Source organism: Diuraphis noxia, unplaced genomic scaffold (assembly GCF_037042655.1).
Source record: "Diuraphis noxia isolate RWA-SAM2 unplaced genomic scaffold, SU_Dnox_SAM2 contig0002, whole genome shotgun sequence".
Taxonomy (NCBI): domain Eukaryota; kingdom Metazoa; phylum Arthropoda; class Insecta; order Hemiptera; family Aphididae; genus Diuraphis; species Diuraphis noxia.
Window position 1 is genome coordinate 75,260,978 of NW_028301712.1, and position 22,409 is coordinate 75,283,386.

Here is a 22,409-nt window from a genome sequence, read left to right on the forward strand (position 1 = left end):
AAATGTATGTATATTAAAGAATAGTATATAGTATATGCAAATATTAACATAATGGTAATAATAATATAAAAAATTAAGATAACTAAAAACATATCATTTAAGCAGCTTTGTAAGTACATCTAATAATTAATGAACCATAATTTTTTTTGTTATAGTGGATAACATTTATATTATTTATGAAAAAAAATACTTTAAACACATACATAGAAATTATAAATATATATAATATTTCTTTTTTATATATATTAACAAAATGGAATAACTGAAATACAATAATATAATTTATAAGTATAACCAACACGGCAACATAAACACGTTTATTTAGAACCCCAAACAATAGTCAATGTAATTATGATTAATATCACAGCACAAATAACTAATAAATAGAATCTTTTTTTTCTGAGCTTGTTCTAAAAAATAAAATAAATGATAATATTTATTTACAGGTAAATTTCAAGATATTTATTTACTTACAGTGTAATCAGTTGCTCGTCTCAGTTGACCAGTTGCTTCTTGAACAGATACATTAGTAATTTGTACATTAGCTTCAATACTATCAATTATTTCACCTTGATTATGAACTAAAGTACCAAGTTCTTTAAAAATTTGATTTACATCACTAATGTCATTCTAAATGATAAATAATTATTTTAACATAACTTGTAAACAGTTTACAATATTATTACCACCAACCTCAAGTTGTTTAATAGCTTGTTCTTGTTCAACCACTTGTAAATTTACCTCATCCAAAATCTGTAACTGAGCTTGATCATTTTGGTTTTCATTCGGGTTTGAATAACCTAATAAAAGATACAACTTATACACTTATTCTTAAGCCACAAGCAAGGATAATTAATTAAAATCAAACCATTTTGATATTTAGAACCAGGTGGTGGAGCTAATTTGCCAATAGAAGAAGATGCTTTTGTACGTTTCATTAGCTCTGCATTTTCTTTGTCATATGCTTTACGTTGAATGGCTTGAAATGCATTTAAAGCAGATGTAAATGATTCAGCTAAACGTTCTTTTTGAATTTTCAACTGTCTCTAAAAAAATTGTTACTCATTAAATAAGATACAAATTTATCTATCTTAAACATACTTGATCTGTTTGAGAAGAATATGATCGTATTTCATTAAGTTCCTTTAAATTATGACTAGTATCTTTTGATAGCTGTTGAGTGTAATGTGATATTTGATGCCTGAAATTATTAAAAATTTTAAATTAGGACCTCAAATTAATTACTAAGAATTCTAAATTACATTTAGTTAACTTACAATTGTTTTCTAACTTCTGTAGCATCTTGGACTGTATTTAATTGGTTAACCATTCTATTCATAGATGAAACTATAACAAAATTAATGAATTAATATCTTATTAAAAATGTTTTCTTATAAATTAATATTAACCTTATATTTATAATACATTCATACATACATAATGTAGAGTACAAAAGTTAGAAGAAACATTTATAGTTTGTTATAAAATTGTAATAGATTGACTACTTAATCTGATCAGTAAGAGGAGTCAACTAAAGGTAAAGACATTTACAAAATGTAAGTCAGTAAAAAAAGTGAGAAGTTTGTTGTAGACTCTTACTTTAAAAATTCTATATGAAGCACAACCTATCACATTTAAAATATCCATCAAGTTTTTGAGATATTATGCAAAAAATCTGTAATCTGTAATTGTAAGAGAGCACCCAATTTTAAATAAGTAAATCTTGATTTGTTTTGGATAACCAACATACAATTTTTCTTCTAAACCACATTAAAATTGCAATTAATTAAGCACCCACTCTATCATCATAGTATGAAGTAGAACAAGTAGGATAAAATAAATGACAAACATCTAATAAGCAATTAATTAAAATTTTGATAAAAACCAGATTCAGTTTTCATACTATTTGTCATCCATTAAAATTATCTTCTAGATGATGACAATTTGATAAAGATTAAAAAACTTTTTTTTTTTTTTTCTAATTCAAATCCCTAATATAGGTAATTTTATTTTATTTTTATATTACATTACGGGACGAACCCTTTAAATACATGAATATAATATAATATGTAATAGTAATTTGCTTTGTGGAAATGAGGCTCAGATTTTTAGGAGGGGAATGAAGGGTCAGTATTGGCAATACGCATAAGAAGAATAATCAGTGAGTTAAAATGGTAGTTTGAGGAAGAGAATGGTATATGGAAAGGAACAGATGAACGAGTACGACGGGAGGGGACATTAAAAGAAATGCGAGATAGTGATTCTGGACAGTCAATTTTAGAGGAGTGTAGATTAGATAGAAATGATATGTTTGCCGAGTGCCGGCGAACAGCGAGACTTTCTAAGGAAAAAAGGCATTGGATTGGCGAGTAAACAGAATATGTTTAATTTATAAGCAGCGTGACGGAGGAATTTTCTTTGAACCCTTTCAATCATACTGCTTGCAGAGGCAGTAGATGGGTCCCAGAGGATGGATCCATAAATTGATTATATTTTAATTATAACATTATTGTTAAAAATTGTAACTATTTGTTAAAACAGGATTGTACATTACTATATTAGTTATACATGATTTGTAATTACGTAGTCTGGGGCTTTATATAGGAGAAGAGTTTCACTAAATTTTCTAAAGTAACTACTTCTTTCTTAAGAATCAAGATATTAATTTAGACATTATTCAATTTCATTTATTAAGTACTAAGTAAAAATTTCACTAACCGTTAACAGACACTTAACCAGACATTGTAAAAACTGTCCTTAGAATTTAGTAGTAATTTATCTACTGTATACAGTTATAACCTCACAATCACTATACACCAATTATATCAATCATAATTAACTAAAATATTTTATTTGAAATAGAATTTGTACTGATTCGAACATAGCACTTTAAAGAGTCACAAAATAATATAGATAATAATAAATTAATTCACTGAAATACAGGTGCAGTTCTAGAACCAAATTTTTTATAGCCAACAATTAATTTATAATTAGGTCTTAACTGCATTAAAATTCTCCCCAACCATATTTAATAATATTATTTAATTTTTCAATATAGGGTGCTATACATTTATATGAGCAGCAGCCCTCCCTTCTTATATGCTAGAACTATTACTGAACAGATATTGCAGAAAAATAATATAATATAACTATATTTTAGAGGTTCATATGATTAACAAGCAATTTTACTATGAAATATTAATGTTATATCTTTATATTTATTGATCAACAAATGTCTTCATAATTTAATACAAAATAGTAATATAATTTTAACGACATAGACAAGGGCGCCCATTAAGGGGTACAATGAGATGAAATGTCACCACCCAAGAAAAAATACTGTAATTTGCTTAGTCTTGAATACCAGAATACCTAATAAATTCATTTTATTAATAATAATACTATACAATGTACATACTTATAGGTTTTTATTGTAATACTATGTTGATCAAACAATGACAAATATATAAATTTATATGGTATGAACTATGTAGTATAGAATATAGGTATATACATATTTGTAGCATTGTTTGATAAAATAAATTAGATTTATTCTTAGTTTTCAAGTTATTTGTTTTTATTGTCACACCCCCCCCCCCCACAGGTTTTGACAGATGAGCGCCCTTGGGCATAGAAAGGTATTCAGATAATTGTTTTTAGCATTAATAAAATGACTAAAAAGTATATACATTGACCTGTTAGTTATTATCTACTTTAAGTTAATTATAAGAAAAATCTATAAATCATAGAACATGATCTGGAAGATCAAATTTAAAAATACAATACTAAGCTAACAATTTAATAAAAACAATGAATATACTCTTACCATTTTGTGATATTTTCTGGATATTAGTGCCAATCAATTGAGCCAATTTCTGAAAATCTTTTTCGCCTCCATTGCTTTGATATGAATTTCCATAAAAGCTGTCCATTTTTACTTATACGTATTAATTTATCTTGCAAATGATACTTGAAGTTTAATTAACTAATTAGTTTATAATTTCTTCTAAATAGAATGCGTATTGTTCGTATTCTATTTAGTCAACAAATTATTGTAAACAAAAGTTTTAATGTTTAGTATTTAGTGTTTAGTACAAAATTTTTAATGTTATGTTATCTCACCAAAAAGATTAAAAAAGTATATTTAATTTCACAACACAGTGTTGTAACTTGTGATAAGCTGCATTAATGGTACACAAAATAAATTAATGATGCATTATAGCTACTGTTCTATGAATATAGACAAATTATTGTAGTCACGTCCACTCCATATATTTATACTTGTCTATGGTCACGTCTTGACGTCTTGTACACTCCAGTCGTGGTCTCGCGGAATGTAAGATTTAAGAACCTTTATAACACTGTAATCTTGTAGTAAGACATAGACGTACTATTTCATTAGAGTAATAAGGAAGTGCTACTTTTTTTTATGGCGTGTAGACGTAAAGTGTATAATACAACTATGTATATTGTATGTGAATTATGAATGAATGAATGTGTGGTAATTGATAAATTATATTATTCCATATAGTTATCAATAGTTAGCACCGCCATGATGGAAATGAACAAGTGTTTCGTAAAATGGGTAAAATTCTTTCTTTATTATCTAAGATAAAAAACATAGCTAAAGCAGGAATTTTTCTTCGGTTCAAGCCTTAAAAAAAATTTTAATTAGACCAATGAGGTCGTATATATGTATTATGTAGGTTATTGAGTAGTCCCGTTTGTCACAATCTCACTAGTCACTATCATAATCTTTTATTTGTTGTAAATATTTGAACATAAATAGTGACGTATGTCGTATGGTTTTATTGTATTATTAGTGAAGGGGGCCCATAAACAGACACACGGTAAGCCCACTAGCCCAGTAAAGAATCAATGTCCAAGCAGGCCCTAGCAAATAATAAATAGTCATTTAGTCATATTATAAATATAATAAGCGGAACGATTCTAGTTTAGCAACCTATTGATTTTTAAAAATTTTTTTTCAAAATGTGTGTTTTACGGTGCTTTATAAGAATATAAAAAAAGCCCGCTCAGACTTCGTTTTGAAGTTATTGACGAAAAACTTCATTTTTTTCGTCACGCGCATTTAAAAAAAAATAATACTTACAATTGAATATTTTTTTTTTTTAATGTGTAGTTTTTAGCGTTTAATAAATAGGTAAAATCAAAACTTTACTAAAATACCTACTTTTGAAGTTTTTGCACGTATAAATTGGAAAACACAATTTTCAAGATTCATAATAAATCCTTTCTAAAATTAGCTAAAAATCGATTTGTTTAGATTTTTTATTTTTATACTACGTTCAGTTTTTGATGAAAAAGTTTTTAGTGGAGTCAGAATTGTACTATCTAGCTTAGTTTTAGAGTTACAGGTATTAAAAGTTTCCTAATTTATGAAAAAATGTAATCCATCATAAATGAACCTTAGGTAGTTTAAAGGAAAACTGGCCAGTACTTTTTAATAAAATAAGGAAATTAAATATTTAAACGAAAATTTATAAATTCAGATATTTACTTGTAATTTTAAAATATACTTAGATACCTACATAAAACTTTTGAAATATATTATAATATTTTATAAACAAATGACATTTTCAAATGTAATGTTAACAGAAAAAATAATTTAAATCTTCTGTATAACATAACTAATGGTAAATTAAATTACTGTAAGTAAAATAAATTATATAATTAATAATATAGCTTGACAGCTTTTACTCAGAGTCATTTTTCATGTAATTGAATTCTAATTTAACTTATCCATTACAGTGATTTAAACAATACATAACACATCACAGAGCGGTACCCTACCCATTTTTTAAAATTAGTTACTAGTTACTATCTTTGGATGAATATGAGATACATTGATTGCTTTATTGTATAATCAAGTTTTAAATAGTGGTCTAATGACATAGAAACAAATCCAAAAATTTATTTAACTATTATAAATTATAATATTTCACTAAATACCAATTTTATTGATTTCAAATGTGAAGCAATCAGTGGATTGACGACATAAATAATCATTACAATTTAAATGAATACAAAGTGATAAGTAATCATGCTCTTCAGTATTGTATATTATAACTAAATTACATGACACATATAATCATACATTTTAATACTAACACAAAAACATATATTTAACTTTTATAGAATGCTTTAAGTTCTGGATCAATGGGTTTAAGTATAACTTTATCCTTAAGATTAACAACCCAACCAGGTTCTAGGCCATAAAATATTTGCCTCTGATCTTTTCTACTGACAAGCATGTCATAACCTGGATCATCTTCAATTTTGGGAAGTTTATATCCATATTTCTGTGCTAAAATAAAACGTTCCCAAGATATTTTTTCAGGATCTGCCAAATAACCACGATTTGCTGCACTCGAATAGTATAAAATTGCATCATCAGGAGGAATCATTCGTCTAGGTATTGCTTCTCCTATAAAAATAAACATAGTAGTATTATTATAAATAAATTAGGTGTAGTTTAAGGAACACATAATACTTTATTTTTTTCTTTATTAAAATAAAACTTTTAAAGGGTTTACAACTGAATAAAGATGTGATTAGGTATTATACATCAATATCAAATTGTATACATTGCATAAAATTATTTTATTTAGACAGTAGCTATATAAAATATAAGTGTTAGTTAATATTAATAAAAAATTAATTTCTCATTTGAAAATATTATAATTTACTGTAAATGGTAAATTCATTCTTATAAATTAAAATCATTGCAGGATTGGTGCCACGACTTTTAATATTAATTTATTCTAAAATAATTCTTAACATATTATTGGTTTTTAAAATATTTTCCAAAATTATTAAGAGGACACTACACAACCATTTTTTGTCTTCGTCTTACAATTGCATAGACAACTACCCTCAGCCAATCACGTTTAGCTCTGTTAGTTTAAAGATTAGAGTGAATCGACCTAGTATGAAAATTGATGTTAAGAACATTATCTTTGTTTGTATTAGAGTTTTTTATGATAGTTCAATTTTGTAGTAAGTTATGGCGTATATACAAAAGCATAAATTAAAAAAGCTCATAACTCACATAAAAACTTAGTTATAGTAAAAAACCTACATACAAACACAGATAATGTTCTTACCACCAAGTTTCATAATAGGTCAATTTACTCTAATTTTTAAACTAACGGAATTAAACGTGATCTGCTAAGCGTAAATTTGCAATGTTATGCACATGTAAGACGGAGACAACAAATTTTTGTGTAGCGTCTTCTTAAGACATTTTGAAATTGGTCATTAGTTTTATAACCATTGTTAAATCATTGATAGTTTGAGATATTACATGGTTTTATAATATTATTATATAATACAATACAAAAATCAAATACCATTTTTTAATAACTCTACAACTGATACAAGTATTTCTAAATTTTAATTTATTATATAATTTAATTTAAGGCAGTAATTCATGAAGATTTATTGCTTTTTGTTAAAATAACTAAAAATATAGAAGTTGGAATCACAATAATATGTATTCATAAAATAACAAGAAAATACAATATCTAAATTTTTGAAACACTTCAGAGGTGTGACTTGTAGTCTTTCTCTACAAATTTATCTCATAAAAAAATTGTGATTAGCAGTTACAATCATATGTAGTAATCTTTAACATAAGAATAAATTCACCTATTATCAAACTTACAATATTAACAATTAAAATATTGTAAGAACCCTGATAATATATTGAACATTAACTATGATAAAAGGTGAATTCATTCTATTTTTAAAGATTATTACACAATATCAAAATTGCTGAATACAATTTCTGTAGGTTGTAAGTTTATAAAATGATAAGAGAATATGTTATCCTCTTAATTAATTATTTTTGTCTTACTTTAAAATGAATATAAATAAAAATTTCAGAATACAATGTTATAGTATAAGGATGGAGGACATAAAATATCTACATAATTTACTTTACAAACCTCTCTGGAAGAACTTTTTAGGATTAATTAAAATAAATAAACTATTAACATCAAAAAATGATGTCGTTATAACTCCTCCATTTCTTTCTATGGCTGCAATTGTAGGTTCACTTGCCCACTGAACTTCTATATTAATTTTTGCTTTAAAATGATCTGCTCCCTAACATACATATAAAAAAACTTTTATTAATATAGCTATTTTAATTTATAACAGCATGAATGATAATATGTATAACAGTGAGCACTATGAATTTAATTAAGTTTAGTAAAACTCTATTTTCATATTGTATCATAACTATTAGTTTAAAAATTATATTAAAAATCAGTTATACAGATTATACCCATCTTATGTTCAAATATCTAATAATGAATAAATAATTCATAATTTATATGAATTGTGTGTTATCTGAGTTATTAGTAAACATCTACTAACAGAATGACATTTCTAGGAAGAAAGAAGAAAACTCATAAATCTATATTTATGAAACAATCAGCCTAAAACACCAATAAATGACCTAATTAACTTTTTCTAATGCATCAGATTAGACAAGCAAATATAGAATCATATTACTATTTAATGTTAGTCATATTATATTTTGTACATAGATATGTATTCTGTTATTCAATATAATGTAATACAGAGTTAGATAAAGACATTTTTGAGTCTCAGGTAATAATTGAACATTCCCGCTATTTACGCCCAATGACCATTGACACACATACATGTGTGCTTAGCACCCCCAAATTATTTTGAGTTAAAACTATTGTTTAAAGTGTAATTTTGCATATAGAATGAATTAATCTCAGTTTATATGGGCAATACACTAATTTTTACTTAAACATTTTGTTTTTGTATACTGTCTACCAGTATGGTGGTTTATTGATATGAAAATAATGATATTAACTACAATTGTTTAGTTTGATAGTATAGTATTCTCGATTTGGTGTCAACATCACTGATATTGAATTATTATATTTTTTTGTTCTTTTCATTTTTCTATATAAATACCAACAATTTATTAATGCGGTTGTAAAATGGTAATTACAATATTTTATGTTGGATTTTTGTACTTGTACAATATTACTTATTTCAATATGTCCAATGCATTTAAATTGAGTAAAACAAATTTAAAAAAAAAAATGATGACAGTAGTGAAATGTAGACAACACCGATTGCAACATTTGCAACAAAAAATATTATGATGGTCGTTATGATAATCGGTTATAAGATATAGGATATGTTGAAAATCAGATACATTCATTTGAAACTTTTAATGTAGTCATGTAGTAATTTTGTTTGAATTGGTATATATAACCGTATAGGTAATGTGGGAAGAGTTAAGTACCCCACAAGTCACTTTAAGGTAAAAGATTTTTGCACCTCCAAGTTTAAGACTGAATTTATGCCTATGCCTATGGCCTAATATTTTAATATTTTGCCATCACCTAAATCTCATATCTAATTTCTCAGACACATAATTATGAGTCATAAAAATAGTATATAGGTAAACCATAAACATCTATCCAATATACAATATTAAATAAAAAGACTATTTTAATTTTAAAACAAATGTGACTTTAAAATTTTGCGTCTGGGACCCAGCATGCTTACCTATACAGCAAATATCTTTGCTAATAACCCATGTTACTGAAACACTATTGAAAATAAAATAAAACTTACTTCATCAATAAGATTTACTCCAAAGTGCTTATATTCTGGATTAATATTATATAGACCCGTATTGCACAAAACTGATAAATCTATAGGTTTTGAAATGTCTATACGATTCAAATCAATCATTTTTTGTAAAGTAGTCAATGATAGTGGTGGATATTGTCTTTTAACACTAAAAAAAGTTAAAATGTTGAGTGTAAAATTATCTTAAATATTGTATTAAGTAATTTTATAACTTACTGATGATCCTTGTAATATTGCTCTCTAGGAAATTTCATATAAAATGGTGTATTTCCTGTCTCATATCCAGGTCTCATGAAGTTTTGCCTAGCTTTTGATCCTTTATTACCATGACCATGTTTGTCACCTCCGTGTTGGCCCCTGCCTCGTTTATTCTGAAATAAAATACATATATTATTTATGGATCATAATGAATAAAATAACAAATGAAATAAAAAAACTCAAATAAAAAAAAGTTAAGTACTAATTTCTTACATTTCATAATATTATTTACACAAACATTGATATTTAAATATTTAACACATTCAACGCAAACAATGTATAATGGTGTCATTTAACTTTTGTCATGTATGTTGTAGTGGTGGGTATATTCCCCAGTATATTCAGATTTCAAAAATCCGAATTATTCGGATTTGTCAAATCCAGATTTCACGGATTATCCAGAGTGATTATTCAACTCTATTTTGCTGTTCAATGACTCATTTTTATTTACTAATAATATTTTAATTCTATAATATAATTTTCAGACATAGGTATACACAATTTCAAACGCATTTTAAATACCAGTGATGTTTTGCGCTTAGCATATCAAATCCATAAATCCGGATGATTCGGGAAATCCGGATAAGAATTTGATTCAAATCCTTGGATATCCGGATATTCGGAAAATTCAGATATTCGGATTTTATAACCATCCTTAGTGCGTTGCTATTGAATACACTGCAATTTGGTGAACGTTACAATTGAAATATTTTAGCTTGTGTGTGTTCTATAAGCATTATCTCATTAGTATATGAAAGTCAAACATTGCTATTTTCATATTTTAATTTTTTTTCAATATCATTTCAAGTATACTCAAATATGATACGCAACAAACCTGTTAAATACTAATAAAATATTTATAAATGTAGAATCAAGTGAATGAAAATGTAATGCAAAAATATGTTATTAATAATTGTTAAATTGCAGAATCTAATATTGTATTTCAAATAAATAATAATTTTTTTCTAATTACTTTTTTTACTGCTCCGTCATTATTTCGAAGGTTAGAAATTGAGAGTCTTGGTAAATTTCTTAACAAATTCAAAACATTTTTATTTGTGAATGAACTCATTTTAATAAGTAAACTAAACTAATAATGATTATTAAGACAAGTAGTAAGTACACTAATTCATAAAATATCTAAATCTAATGCAATGTGCAAATATCTGTGGACCGAAGAGTGAAGATTCAATAATAAGATATCAATTACGTGTGTGAAGTTGGCTGACCAGTGACCAAAGCTTGGGGACTAGTGATAAGAAACTTTGTACATTGGGTTGCGTATCATCCGGTTTCAGGGATGGCAGACTATTGCATCGAAACCGTAGATGTCGCCCTATGTCGCATAATTTAAAATTTAACAATATTAATTTTAGATCTATAAATACCTATATTCGATTGCGGTCATTCTCATTACCAGAATAATTATACCGAACATTTTATTGAATAAAATATTGAATTTAAAAAAATAAACTACTTGACTTAGATAAATCTTTTGATCATAAAAATTGTCCTTATATAATTCAGTAATAAAAAATAAACATAAAAAAATGTATTATACACGTAGCGCTAATGAACAAAAGAAAAATGAATAAATAAAAAATTTTAATTTGAACTAAGTTATTCCAAAAGTCAGTTCTATCTGTTACACATTGTATAATATTTTTTTATTGTATACGTACATAAATATCCAGTGCTAATCTATATTTGAGTGCAAACTGTCAGGCTATAGGAAGGTTGACGTAAAAATAAACACGTATAATATGAGAACCCCTGGTTAAACAATAATATTTTACAGTTTAGGAAGCCAATTCTAGTGTCGACAGTGTCGTCTTCAAATTTAAATTACCCAAATTTAGGAGCCAATTAAATATTAGGCGTATCGCGTACCTATGCATAGGCGTCATCTCAGTTTTCAATGAGTGAAGGCAATCGTTTTCACCAGCCCAAGCTATGTAACTTAAAAAATATAGCCTCAAATAGCTCGCAAGTTCAAATATATGTCTAATGAATTTATTGTATTCGTATTTCTTTATATTAACATGGATTTAGTAATTTTTTTTAATTGTCACCAGTAAAGAACACATTATTTATGGTATGAGTAACGTAACCTAATAAATAATAGGTAGGTATACCGACTTTATTATGAATATGAATAGGTTTTTTTAGTCCGAAGATCTTAGTCTATATTCAGGTATGTATTATAATGCTCCAATGAAATCAGTGAACCCAAGAATCAGTTAGAATGTTCCCTTTCCATTCTTGATGTGTATTGTTAAAATAACTGGTTTCCTGTTACCTGTGCCAGGTAACGTGGGTTAACGCCCACTACTGTTGCTAACATAACTACCAGACGTAGGTATACATGTGATGTCATAGAATGTATAGAAGGCTACGGTGAATACTTTTACATTCTTTATTCAGTTCTTTACTGAGTGTCCGTAGTCTGTGTATGTGAGCAATGCAAAAAATATTACATCTGTACGATTTATTGTGTTTTATATAGTAAAAAGTTTTATTTTTAATTTGAAGATTTTAAAACTGAAGAAACATGGGTAAATTATATTGTTTTTAGAATTCTAGATTTTAATTATTGTTAATTTTAACTGCCTTAGTAACATGCTTGAATTTAAATAAATACGCAGTTTACACGTTCGCAGCTATTGTGTAGGCAATATATATGTATAGGTAATATTATATTATTCTATATAGTTTATAATTTATATAGCTGTGTGCCTTGTGCCTGCGTAGGTAAATGCATTGCATAATTTTTATACACATATATTTATAAATCATAATTATTTTCGGCCTTCGAATTGCGTCCCTAAATGATATTTTGCCTATAGTTGCGTCCGCGGTTTTCTCATCACATGTACGAGTTACGTCCATAGGTTTTCAGCGACTGAGAATAATGTTAGGTGATAAACTCGTAGATATCTCAATAATTGTCGATATCTCATCTGTAAATAATACCCCCTTACAATTTATTGTTGGAAATTAATTTTGTTCGTGTTATTAGTGTTAACGTCAGTCACACTTCGACATTGCAGCCATATTTTAACAGTAAAAATGCTCATTGCTATCATTAAGTATCCCTAATAGTATTGACTTTTTAAAGATATATTTTTTTAAATATTATTAATTAAAATATAAAGGAAATCTACTATAAATACCTATTTTTTCGTGTTTTTTTGCTTGTAACGTTATAATTTTTTAATCGCTAAACAATATAAGGTAAATTTAATTTTAATATTTTCCGATGAAGATTTCTTTTCTATTGATTTCGGTGTACAAAACACCATTGTTTTCGGTTTAAAAAAAATGTATTATGCATTTTTCGAGAACTCGAGATAATTACTGCATCACACGCTGTATGTTCATTTAAAATGATCACTGCAGTGTATATAGATTTCAAGTGTATAAATAACGAATGTGGGAAAAAAATCTAGGGGAAAAAAACCACGGGAAAAATAATCCACTGAAAAAAAGCCAAATTACAATAATTAAATATATAACAATTAAAATTAAAGTATTAAATTAGGCATTATTTAAAAAATGTTTACACATTATTGGTCATATTGTATAAATAATAATTATAATAATATATAATATAATATAAATATAAAAATAAATAATATATTATATATAATTATTAATACACATGTTATATGCTATTATTTATTATTAATAGTAATAAATATATTTTAGATTCTTAACAGCAATGAATGTATTGATGTTATTAAACAAAAAGTTTAAATAAAAAATGTATATATAAATTTATTTATTTCAAGATAGCATGTATGTCATACTGCAACATGTACATTTAAAAAATAATCACCCTACAAAGTATATACATTATACTTATACAATATACATATCTAGGGTGTAAGACATAAATCAATTGATTTCAAGATAATATCCATAAAATATTATATTATTTTTATCTCATGTATATTATAATATTAACAATTTTATATATGAATACGGACAATACAGTATGATCAACTGTGTTAAAAATTTTAAATTAATTAACATATAACCTGCGTATTAATAATTATATATATGTATATATATTAGTGATGGGTCGAACCCTTATTTTTTAAATCGAACCGAACTCAACTAACTGAACTTAAAATATTTTTTTTTTGAACCCGAATCGAACCGAACCTAGAATCATTTTAAGTTGAACTCGAACTCGAACTCAACATTTTTTATCATGTACCTAACCGACAACTGGCGACCAATCACGAGCCGATAGTCTAATTATTTCTTAATAATCATTATCAATTTTTATTTTTAAAAATAACTTTTGAAGAATTGTATAAATATTTGGTCTTCGAACTATTGTGGTCAGTAAGCCTGGTTCGACAAATATTTTCAAGTTCGATTTTCGGACAATAAAGGATACTTAATAGTTCGGTTCGAATTTTTTTCATACCTAGTTCAAATTTCGAACCGAACCGAACATCAAGGGTTCGGTTCGGTTCAACCCATCACTAATATATATATATATATATGTATACAATACGACCAATGTTTAAAAAATTTTAATAATACTTTAAATTTTATTTTTTTGTATATTTAATTATAATTATTTTTTATATATTTGACCAATAATGTGTAAACAATTTTTAAATAATACCTAATTTAATACTTTAATTTTAATTGTTATAGGTATATTTAATTATTGTAATTTGACTTTTTTTCCGTGGCTTTTTTTCCATGGATTTTTTTTCTTGTCTTTTTTCCGTGGATTTTTTTCCCTGGCTTTTTTTTCTGACTACCATAAATAACACTCATATTTTCAAAAAAACATTAATTTTTTAAAATTTTTATACCCATTTAAAATTGTGTAAAAGTTTTAGGTTATTTAATTACTAATGAAAGACGTTCTAAATAATATAGTTGGACAGTTGGTATTTATTACATTATAGTATATAACGGTTAAAATACAGTTTTAAATTAGGTATAATACAAATATATACCTACCTATACCTATTCTTCATTTTTTAGGTAAATGTATACTAATATAGTAATATACTATTAATACTTCTTACTTTTTTTTGTCATTTGAACTTTGAAGACTGCAGATGCATTACATATTTTATATTATACTAATAGGCTATTAGTACCCTACTAATAGCCAATAGGTCATACACATATACAGTAGATTCACAATAACTCTAAAACCTTTAAAATAATTCGAAGTTTTTTCTTACCACTTGAAGTATTTATATTGAAATGTTATATTTGAGATGTATAACTCTCCAAAAATGTAAATCTAAGACAAATTAATTTTTATTCAGGTCTATCCTGCTAAAGAATATGAAATTAAAAAATGTATGTTCCGAATAAAGAAAAAATTTAAAAAAATTGTAAAAGTATATTTAAAATTCAAATGTTTGCAATAATGCAAATTTCAATCAAATTATATAAAAATATTATTTTTAAAATACAGTTAAAACTTCATAATAATTATTAGTGTATACACTTTAATGATTCGTTCTGTTTTATCATATAATTTAAAGTTTGTATTTGGTTTTTACTAACCTACACAATATATATATACAGGTACACAAAAAATATAATAATTATACTACCTTTTTTTTTTTCTATGGTATCTCCTCTGGCCCCCATCGTTTATTGAATAATCAATACAAATAATTTTACTACCTACCTACGTAAACAAAATAAACTCTTAATCACAAAAATCGAAGCGACTTAACCATTTGTGGATATTTATGTTTAAAGTTTAAATAATAAATATATAGTCGGGATCAATTCCTATAAAAATTCTTGACGTTTTTGACTTCGCGGGAAGCAATACCTATTATGCACCTATAACTTACCTATAAGGACGTAACTGCATATGTCTGCAGCACTATAGTAATACGACTACTCAAACCCGGTTTGTCTGTATACAAGTTATAACAGATTGAAATTAATTTTTGAATAACTTTTGTTCAAATCACTATTTTTATTTTTTTATTCATTTTTTTTGTTCATTAAGTGACCCTATTTTTAGTACTGAAAATAAAAAGAATTTAATTTAATAAAACATTGTTTGGATAAATTTAATATGGTCTATTTTTGAATCTAGTTTTAAGAATAATTTTGACGTAAAAATTTATCTAAATAAGTAATTTATTTTTAGTATTTTTTTAAAATTCAATATTATTTTTGGTTAAATCAATTTGGAACATAATACATTTTTTTTTAAATATGACTTTTGAGAATTCGCTGACATGAGTATATATATTTCTTAAATTATTTACTGCAGAACATATAATATTAACAATTTTTGTCATACGTTTAATTATTAGTATAATTTTTTTTTTTTTTTAGTCAGGTGTTTCTTTTACACTCTGTACATATAAATACGTTATATATACATTCACCGTGTGTTCACCAATTTAGGGAACACTGATTTTCTCAGCCAGATTATGTTGGAATAAATTGAATTTTTTATACAAGCTATAGTGGTATATAATAATTTATATAAATACACATTTTCAGATAAATTTCAAATTTTTAACCTTCTCGGCATGCGAATGCGCAATGCATTTTTTTTATTATAGCAACCGGTATTTTTGATATCAAATTCGGATAGACTGAATTTTTTAAAACCATTTTGACCAATTAACCATGGCTCTAAAACCAAATTCGACTGAATGAGAGCCATTCAAATTTTAATAAATAATACATTTTTAAAATTCATTATAAAATGCATAAAACCATTTGTAATTATTTATTATTGGTTAGTTTTTGAATATTTTTACGTATTTTATATTCTAACCGGAGCGAGTAATGTATTGGTATTACAATGATGTTATTATTTATTTTTATTTTTTATTATGTAAACACTTTTTCTTCATCTAAATTTGTTCAAAAGTATCAAGTGTGACATCTTTTCTGAAAGGTAATGTTCTTAAACTGGTACTTTAAACAAGTAAATTTTCGATTTTTGAAAAGGTACTCGAAATAATAGCGGTTAAAGGAAAAAAACGTACGATTTCACGATTTTATAATATTAAATAATTACGGACGACGTTTTCTACCAGAAATATTGCTTCAAATGAAAAATGACAAGAGATCTTTTTTGTTGTATTTTGGTTTTTGACAGTTAAACCGTCTGCTATTCTTAGAATCGTTTTTCGTATACAATGATATAATATTTAATATCATGGGATTCAAATTTAATTCCATCCATTACAGTAACCCTGCACTTGTAACCTACTGTACAGAAGAGTGACATCCACGACTTACCCGCTTTTTTATTTTATACATGTTATAAATAAGATTCACATAATATGGATATAAAATTATTTAATTAAAATTTATTACAACTATATGCGTAAAAATATTCGTATAATTGGTTTTATGCATTTCATAATGAGTTGTAAAAATTTACTATTTATTAAAAATTGAATGGCTCTCATTCAGTCGATTTTGGTTTTAGAGTCATGGTTAATTGGTCAAAATGACTTTAAAAATTCAGTCTATCCGAATTTGAAATCAAAAATACCGGTTGCTATTAAAAAAAAAAAATTGCATTGCGCATTCGCGTACCGAGAAGGTTAAAAATTTGAAATTTATCTGAAAATGTGTATTTATATATTATATACCACTATAGCTTGTATAAAAAAATTAAATTTATCCCAACATAATCCGGCCGAGAAATTCCGTGTTCCCTAAATTGGTGAACACACGGTATATGATATAATATTATATACAATAAGCGTAGTTTTTAAATTAATATTCGCATGATTATTACGTCTGATCAAAATAAATTGTTCTTGATTTCTGATCATGAATATTTTAAATCAGTAAAAGAAGATCGTAGTAGTATGATCTTCTATAAACCGTTTTTTGGTTACTCCATGTCTCCATGGTATACACTTTAACGGGGGCGTATCTAGGATTTTATTTCAGGGAGGGGGGTCAAGTTAGAAAAAATCATTGCAAACAAACTAACTTTTTCGTTCCACTCTGAATAAAAAAAAAAGGTTGTCGATGATATTTCGGGATGTGGAGGGTATCATCCGGACCCCACGGAACCCCCTAGTTACGTCCCTGCAGCTTACTAATTACTATCAAGAGCACTGGTTCTCAAACTAGGGGGCGTGTACACATTGCTGGGGAGGCGCAAGTAGTTATTATGAAGTACAATTTTTATTTTAAAACTTAGAGAAAAAAATATTTGACCAGAAATCTTTATCTGTTAATCGAGTATCAATAACGGATAGCCGATAAAGACTATAAATATTTGGCCGCAGCGTGTAACTTAATCGTTTTATGTCACGTTATCTGTTTAATAATTCTTGTCTTATTCCGATTTTATAGAAAATAGAATATAGATAGTAAGATAGTTTATATGTAAAGTACACCAAAAAAGGTGATCGATTTTTTACAATATATAAGAGGGGGCGCGAGATTTTTGAAAATCTACTAAGGGGGCGTAGAGTAGAAGAGGTTGGGAACCACTGATCAAGAGAATATTGACTCCCTCTCTTACTATTAAATATTTTTATGTATATGTATAGACGTATAGTATACTCTGCACTCAATTATAATTTTAAAATTTATATTTCAGTTTTCTAATTTTTCATTTTATATTAAATTTTTTTTTAGTAGATATTTGTATACATTACTACAATGCATTTATGTTTTACCATACTACCTATTTAAAACTTCATTTAAAACCAAATTGTGTTTATATTTTTCAGATCTATCTACATGTCAACTTCTTTTCTTATTCTCGATACTGGTAAACTAAATGAAAATATATGTATTTACGTATTTATTACTAATACCTATTATGTTTGTTATTTTTTAATTTATATGTATTCAAAATATTATTTAATCGTGTAAAAATATTATTAACTATAATTAATGTTTTAATGTGCTTAGAATATAGTATTAGCTGGTGATATGATGAGGAAATCGATTGTTTACGACAAAAAAACACCTAATGTATTTTATTGTCCGTTAAATAAACCTACTGGTAACTATACATAATAATTAATAAGCATTTTTATTTTCAAATGTATATAATTAGGAATACCATTTTAGGTTTTGATAAATTGTTTGTTCATTCAAGACCATTAAAAAAATTATGTGAATTTGATGGAAAACCTTTACCCGAAGACTACAAATCCGATTGCTTTCAAGACGTCGATGAAACTGAATATGCTTGCAAAGAAAAATATAGAATCATGGTAAGAATTAAGATTAAATTATTTATAAAAATATCATTGTTTTAATATACAGTGAAATTTCCATATAATTTTAATTTCAAATTTACACAGAAGTCGCTTGGGTAACAAAAAAAAAAAAAAAATATTCGTAAAATAGAGGAATTTGTTAAACAGAAAATGTCGTCAAATAGAAGTTTATTAGATGGAAGTTTTACTGTATCGTGTATAAGATCAAATGATCAAAGTATAAAATAAAATGTTTGTCGAATTGTTAAATTTTATATTCAACATTGCGAGTATAATTCATATAAATATAATATATGCATATAGATTATAGGTATATGCATATTATACTTAATAATTATTATAATTAATATGTTACTTTTTTTTTAATAACATAATAATTATCATTTTTTATATATTTATTAGGATTTTAACATTAAAATTATTAATTAATAATATTAATAAATATTTTCTATAGGCTGGAGAACAACATTATTAACTAGGTACAATGACATATTGAAACTTAATCATTAAAATTATATTAATACATGTATATAACTTTCAGAAGAGATTGTCGAAGAAACAACTGGATAGTTTATTCGGAAATAACGACTAGAATAACTCTAACAAAATAACGCTCTGTAATGTAAGAGGTTGTATAATCTTACTGATTTATACATTTTATTTTGCGGATAACCCATTATGGGCATTATGTATACATTTTGCATGTGAACTAAAAGAAATCATTTATTTATTATGCTTAATGCTTATTATAATAAAATATTCTAAATTTATATATTATTTTAATATTATGTATAGCCTTGTATACTTGTAAAGGTGTAGCTGTGTAGCACATAATATTTGAACGTATGATATATTTATTTTATTCCTTGCACCTTGCTGGTGTCGGTCAATATAGTTAATATAAACTATAAACTATAAATCTTTATATATTAATAAATTATTACTAAACACAATATATTTAAAAAAACAGACATTATAAATTATAATTAGAGTTATATAATTTACTTAATATTTAATACAAATTGCTTAAATATTAAGAATTTTATAAATCTAATATATAATATTATGCATATTAGTAATAATAGCTGCAAGGCCGTTTAGGAAAACATGTTTTGTAGGAGGGGTATGAAATATTACTATAAAAAAATTAATGTTTAATTTCAAGTTTACGGAATCCGATAAAATGTTGAGAAGAGCTGAACCCTAACAATTATAAAGATTCTAATCAAAATTGTAAAAACAGAATTACACGATTTATAGATTATATTTTATAGAAGCATTATAGGTAGTACTGTAGTAGGTAAATCAAGGCCAGCTGGAACAAATTTTCGGGGGGGGGGGGGGGGGGGGGGGGTTAAAACCAAAGTACCATATGTATTTAAATATCTAGTTAAAAAAAACTATCAAAGGTATAAAAAGAATTTCTTTCATAATATTATGTTAGATAATAATATATCAAGATAAGATATTTTATGATATTATATTATAATATTATTACATAGATACATTATAATAATGACCTGTCATAGTTTTACAAAATTTAATTATTACAATAATATACTGAAGTTACGACGACGTCTCAACACAGACTACAAACTACAAAGGAAGTCGTACTCGTAACCGATAATCGAAAAGTTTCGGGGAAAACGGCAGTACGACGTTATCGTCGTCTGTCAATTAATCGTTTACATTCAATCGCTTGTGCGTATATATGTATATTGTATATAAATTCATATACGAACCATATTAGCGCGTTTACCGGATTATAAAATAATATAATATAACTTTCGAAACGATATAAATATATAGCTGCAATACGATTGCGCACGGTCCTTATCAGCCGTACCTTTTTAGGCGTACGATTGCCCGTGCTAAATTATTTTTGCTTCTAAGCAACGTTGTCAAATATACAGATTATAAATGCACAGTAAATATCCGGTTGGGTTCCGATTGTGGTGATCTGTACGTTATTTATTATTACTTATTATTTCAAAGTTCAGTTTACTAACTATTTTAAAATTTCGGGGGGGGGGGGGTCACCCCCCAGATACGGCCTTGAGGTAAATAATACCACAGTGATAAAGTACTAAAGTATTATTTTAGATAATCGACGTAATATATTGTCTAAATAAAATATTAAATAATGGCTAAATTGTTTATATTTTATATTAATTATTATCTATTCAATAATCCTCTAGAAAAAAAATCATACCAAACTATTTTATACGTAAATAGTTTTTATAGTTTTGTAATTCAATTGAAAAATAGTACACAAATAATTTGTACATAAATATTAATAAAATAATAATTATTATTATCCGTTCTAAAATAGTATTCTCTAATAGATGCATCTATCTTCTTTGGCTTATAAAATAAGTATTATTATTTTTTATTGTTATCTTCAATTTAAAAACTAATCAATATAATAATAATGAATTTTCAGATGCGTCTTCACCCACCTGGTACGGAAAACGACAAAGAGAGTACAAAATGGGAAAAAGCTTATAAAAAAGTTGTTAGAAAACGTAAGAGGCAACAATCATAATAAATAGTTTAAATGATGATAATAATATTAATTAATGAACTAAACACGTAAATACTTAGTTTAACATAATACGTAGATAACTAATAATATATCTACCACAAATTACAATTAATAGTCCTATGAATAAGAAATTGGTGCTGTTAATAATAGAAGATTATCTAAACTAATTTTATATTGTTGTACTTAATAATGTTATTCATATTTTATTATCAGTTAACAGTTTTAAAACCTACAGTTGTAACTCTTAATGTTCTTAATTTTTATGTATTTTAAGTAATATACATTTTATAAAAAAATTAAAAACATATAGTATGATAAAGTTATTGTTATTTTATTATGCAGCATCCACTATTCATAAATATCAATGAAAATGGGATGTTTTGAAATAATATTTTAGATTCTGAGCGGAGTGATGAATGTATTGATTTTACCATGATGTGTGTGTTTTTTTTTTGTCTGTCATCACGTTTTGGGGCAGTAAAAATGCTTCGATTTTTGACTTCAGTACCTCGTTCGATCAGAAAGTGAATCTAGTTGGTACTTTTGGGGTTCAAATATAATACTTTTCTAAATAATCGAGAAATACAAACTAAAAATTAAGAGAAAAACGGGAAATTTTACGCACACTCATTTTTCGACAAAATTGATTTTGGTTTTTGACGTAACTTTAAAACAAATGACCATAGAGACATGAAATTGTCACCGAATGTTTA

At 26.0% G+C, this 22,409-nt stretch overlaps 3 protein-coding genes across 6 annotated transcripts; 1 reads left to right on the forward strand and 2 right to left on the reverse strand.

Annotated features, from left to right (window-relative positions):
• Nucleotides 1-204: 204 nt before the first annotated feature.
• LOC107162608 (syntaxin-7-like) lies at nucleotides 205-4,497 on the reverse strand. 2 transcript variants are annotated; one of them, XM_015509593.2, is made up of 8 exons: nucleotides 4,123-4,497; nucleotides 3,827-4,033; nucleotides 1,278-1,347; nucleotides 1,102-1,201; nucleotides 869-1,046; nucleotides 694-800; nucleotides 475-630; nucleotides 205-410 (listed from the first exon to the last, which is right to left on the reverse strand). In XM_015509593.2, the coding sequence occupies exons 2-8, from the start codon at nucleotides 3,930-3,932 to the stop codon at nucleotides 318-320; spliced, it is 810 nt and encodes a 269-aa protein (XP_015365079.1). In that variant the 5' UTR covers nucleotides 3,933-4,033; nucleotides 4,123-4,497; the 3' UTR covers nucleotides 205-317. The 2 variants fall into 2 exon arrangements, with proteins under 2 accessions (XP_015365079.1, XP_015365071.1); XM_015509585.2 differs by having other exon boundaries at nucleotides 3,827-4,497.
• Nucleotides 4,498-6,059: 1,562 nt separating this feature from the next.
• On the reverse strand, nucleotides 6,060-11,132 carry mRpL15 (mitochondrial ribosomal protein L15). Its single transcript, XM_015509448.2, has 5 exons — nucleotides 10,901-11,132; nucleotides 9,886-10,040; nucleotides 9,652-9,817; nucleotides 7,971-8,130; nucleotides 6,060-6,448 (listed from the first exon to the last, which is right to left on the reverse strand). Exons 1-5 carry the CDS (start codon nucleotides 10,997-10,999, stop codon nucleotides 6,147-6,149), a joined length of 882 nt encoding a protein of 293 aa, XP_015364934.2. The 5' UTR covers nucleotides 11,000-11,132; the 3' UTR covers nucleotides 6,060-6,146.
• Nucleotides 11,133-12,321: 1,189 nt separating this feature from the next.
• Nucleotides 12,322-22,015, forward strand: LOC107162667 (uncharacterized). Of its 3 annotated transcripts, none has more exons than XM_089219084.1 (6): nucleotides 12,322-12,482; nucleotides 18,654-18,694; nucleotides 18,838-18,931; nucleotides 19,000-19,145; nucleotides 19,693-19,780; nucleotides 21,595-22,015. In XM_089219084.1, the coding sequence occupies exons 1-5, from the start codon at nucleotides 12,479-12,481 to the stop codon at nucleotides 19,741-19,743; spliced, it is 336 nt and encodes a 111-aa protein (XP_089075210.1). In that variant the 5' UTR covers nucleotides 12,322-12,478; the 3' UTR covers nucleotides 19,744-19,780; nucleotides 21,595-22,015. The 3 variants fall into 3 exon arrangements, with proteins under 3 accessions (XP_089075210.1, XP_089075211.1, XP_089075209.1); XM_089219085.1 differs by having other exon boundaries at nucleotides 19,693-19,773; XM_089219083.1 differs by lacking the exon at nucleotides 19,693-19,780.
• The last annotated feature ends 394 nt before the right edge of the window (nucleotides 22,016-22,409 follow it).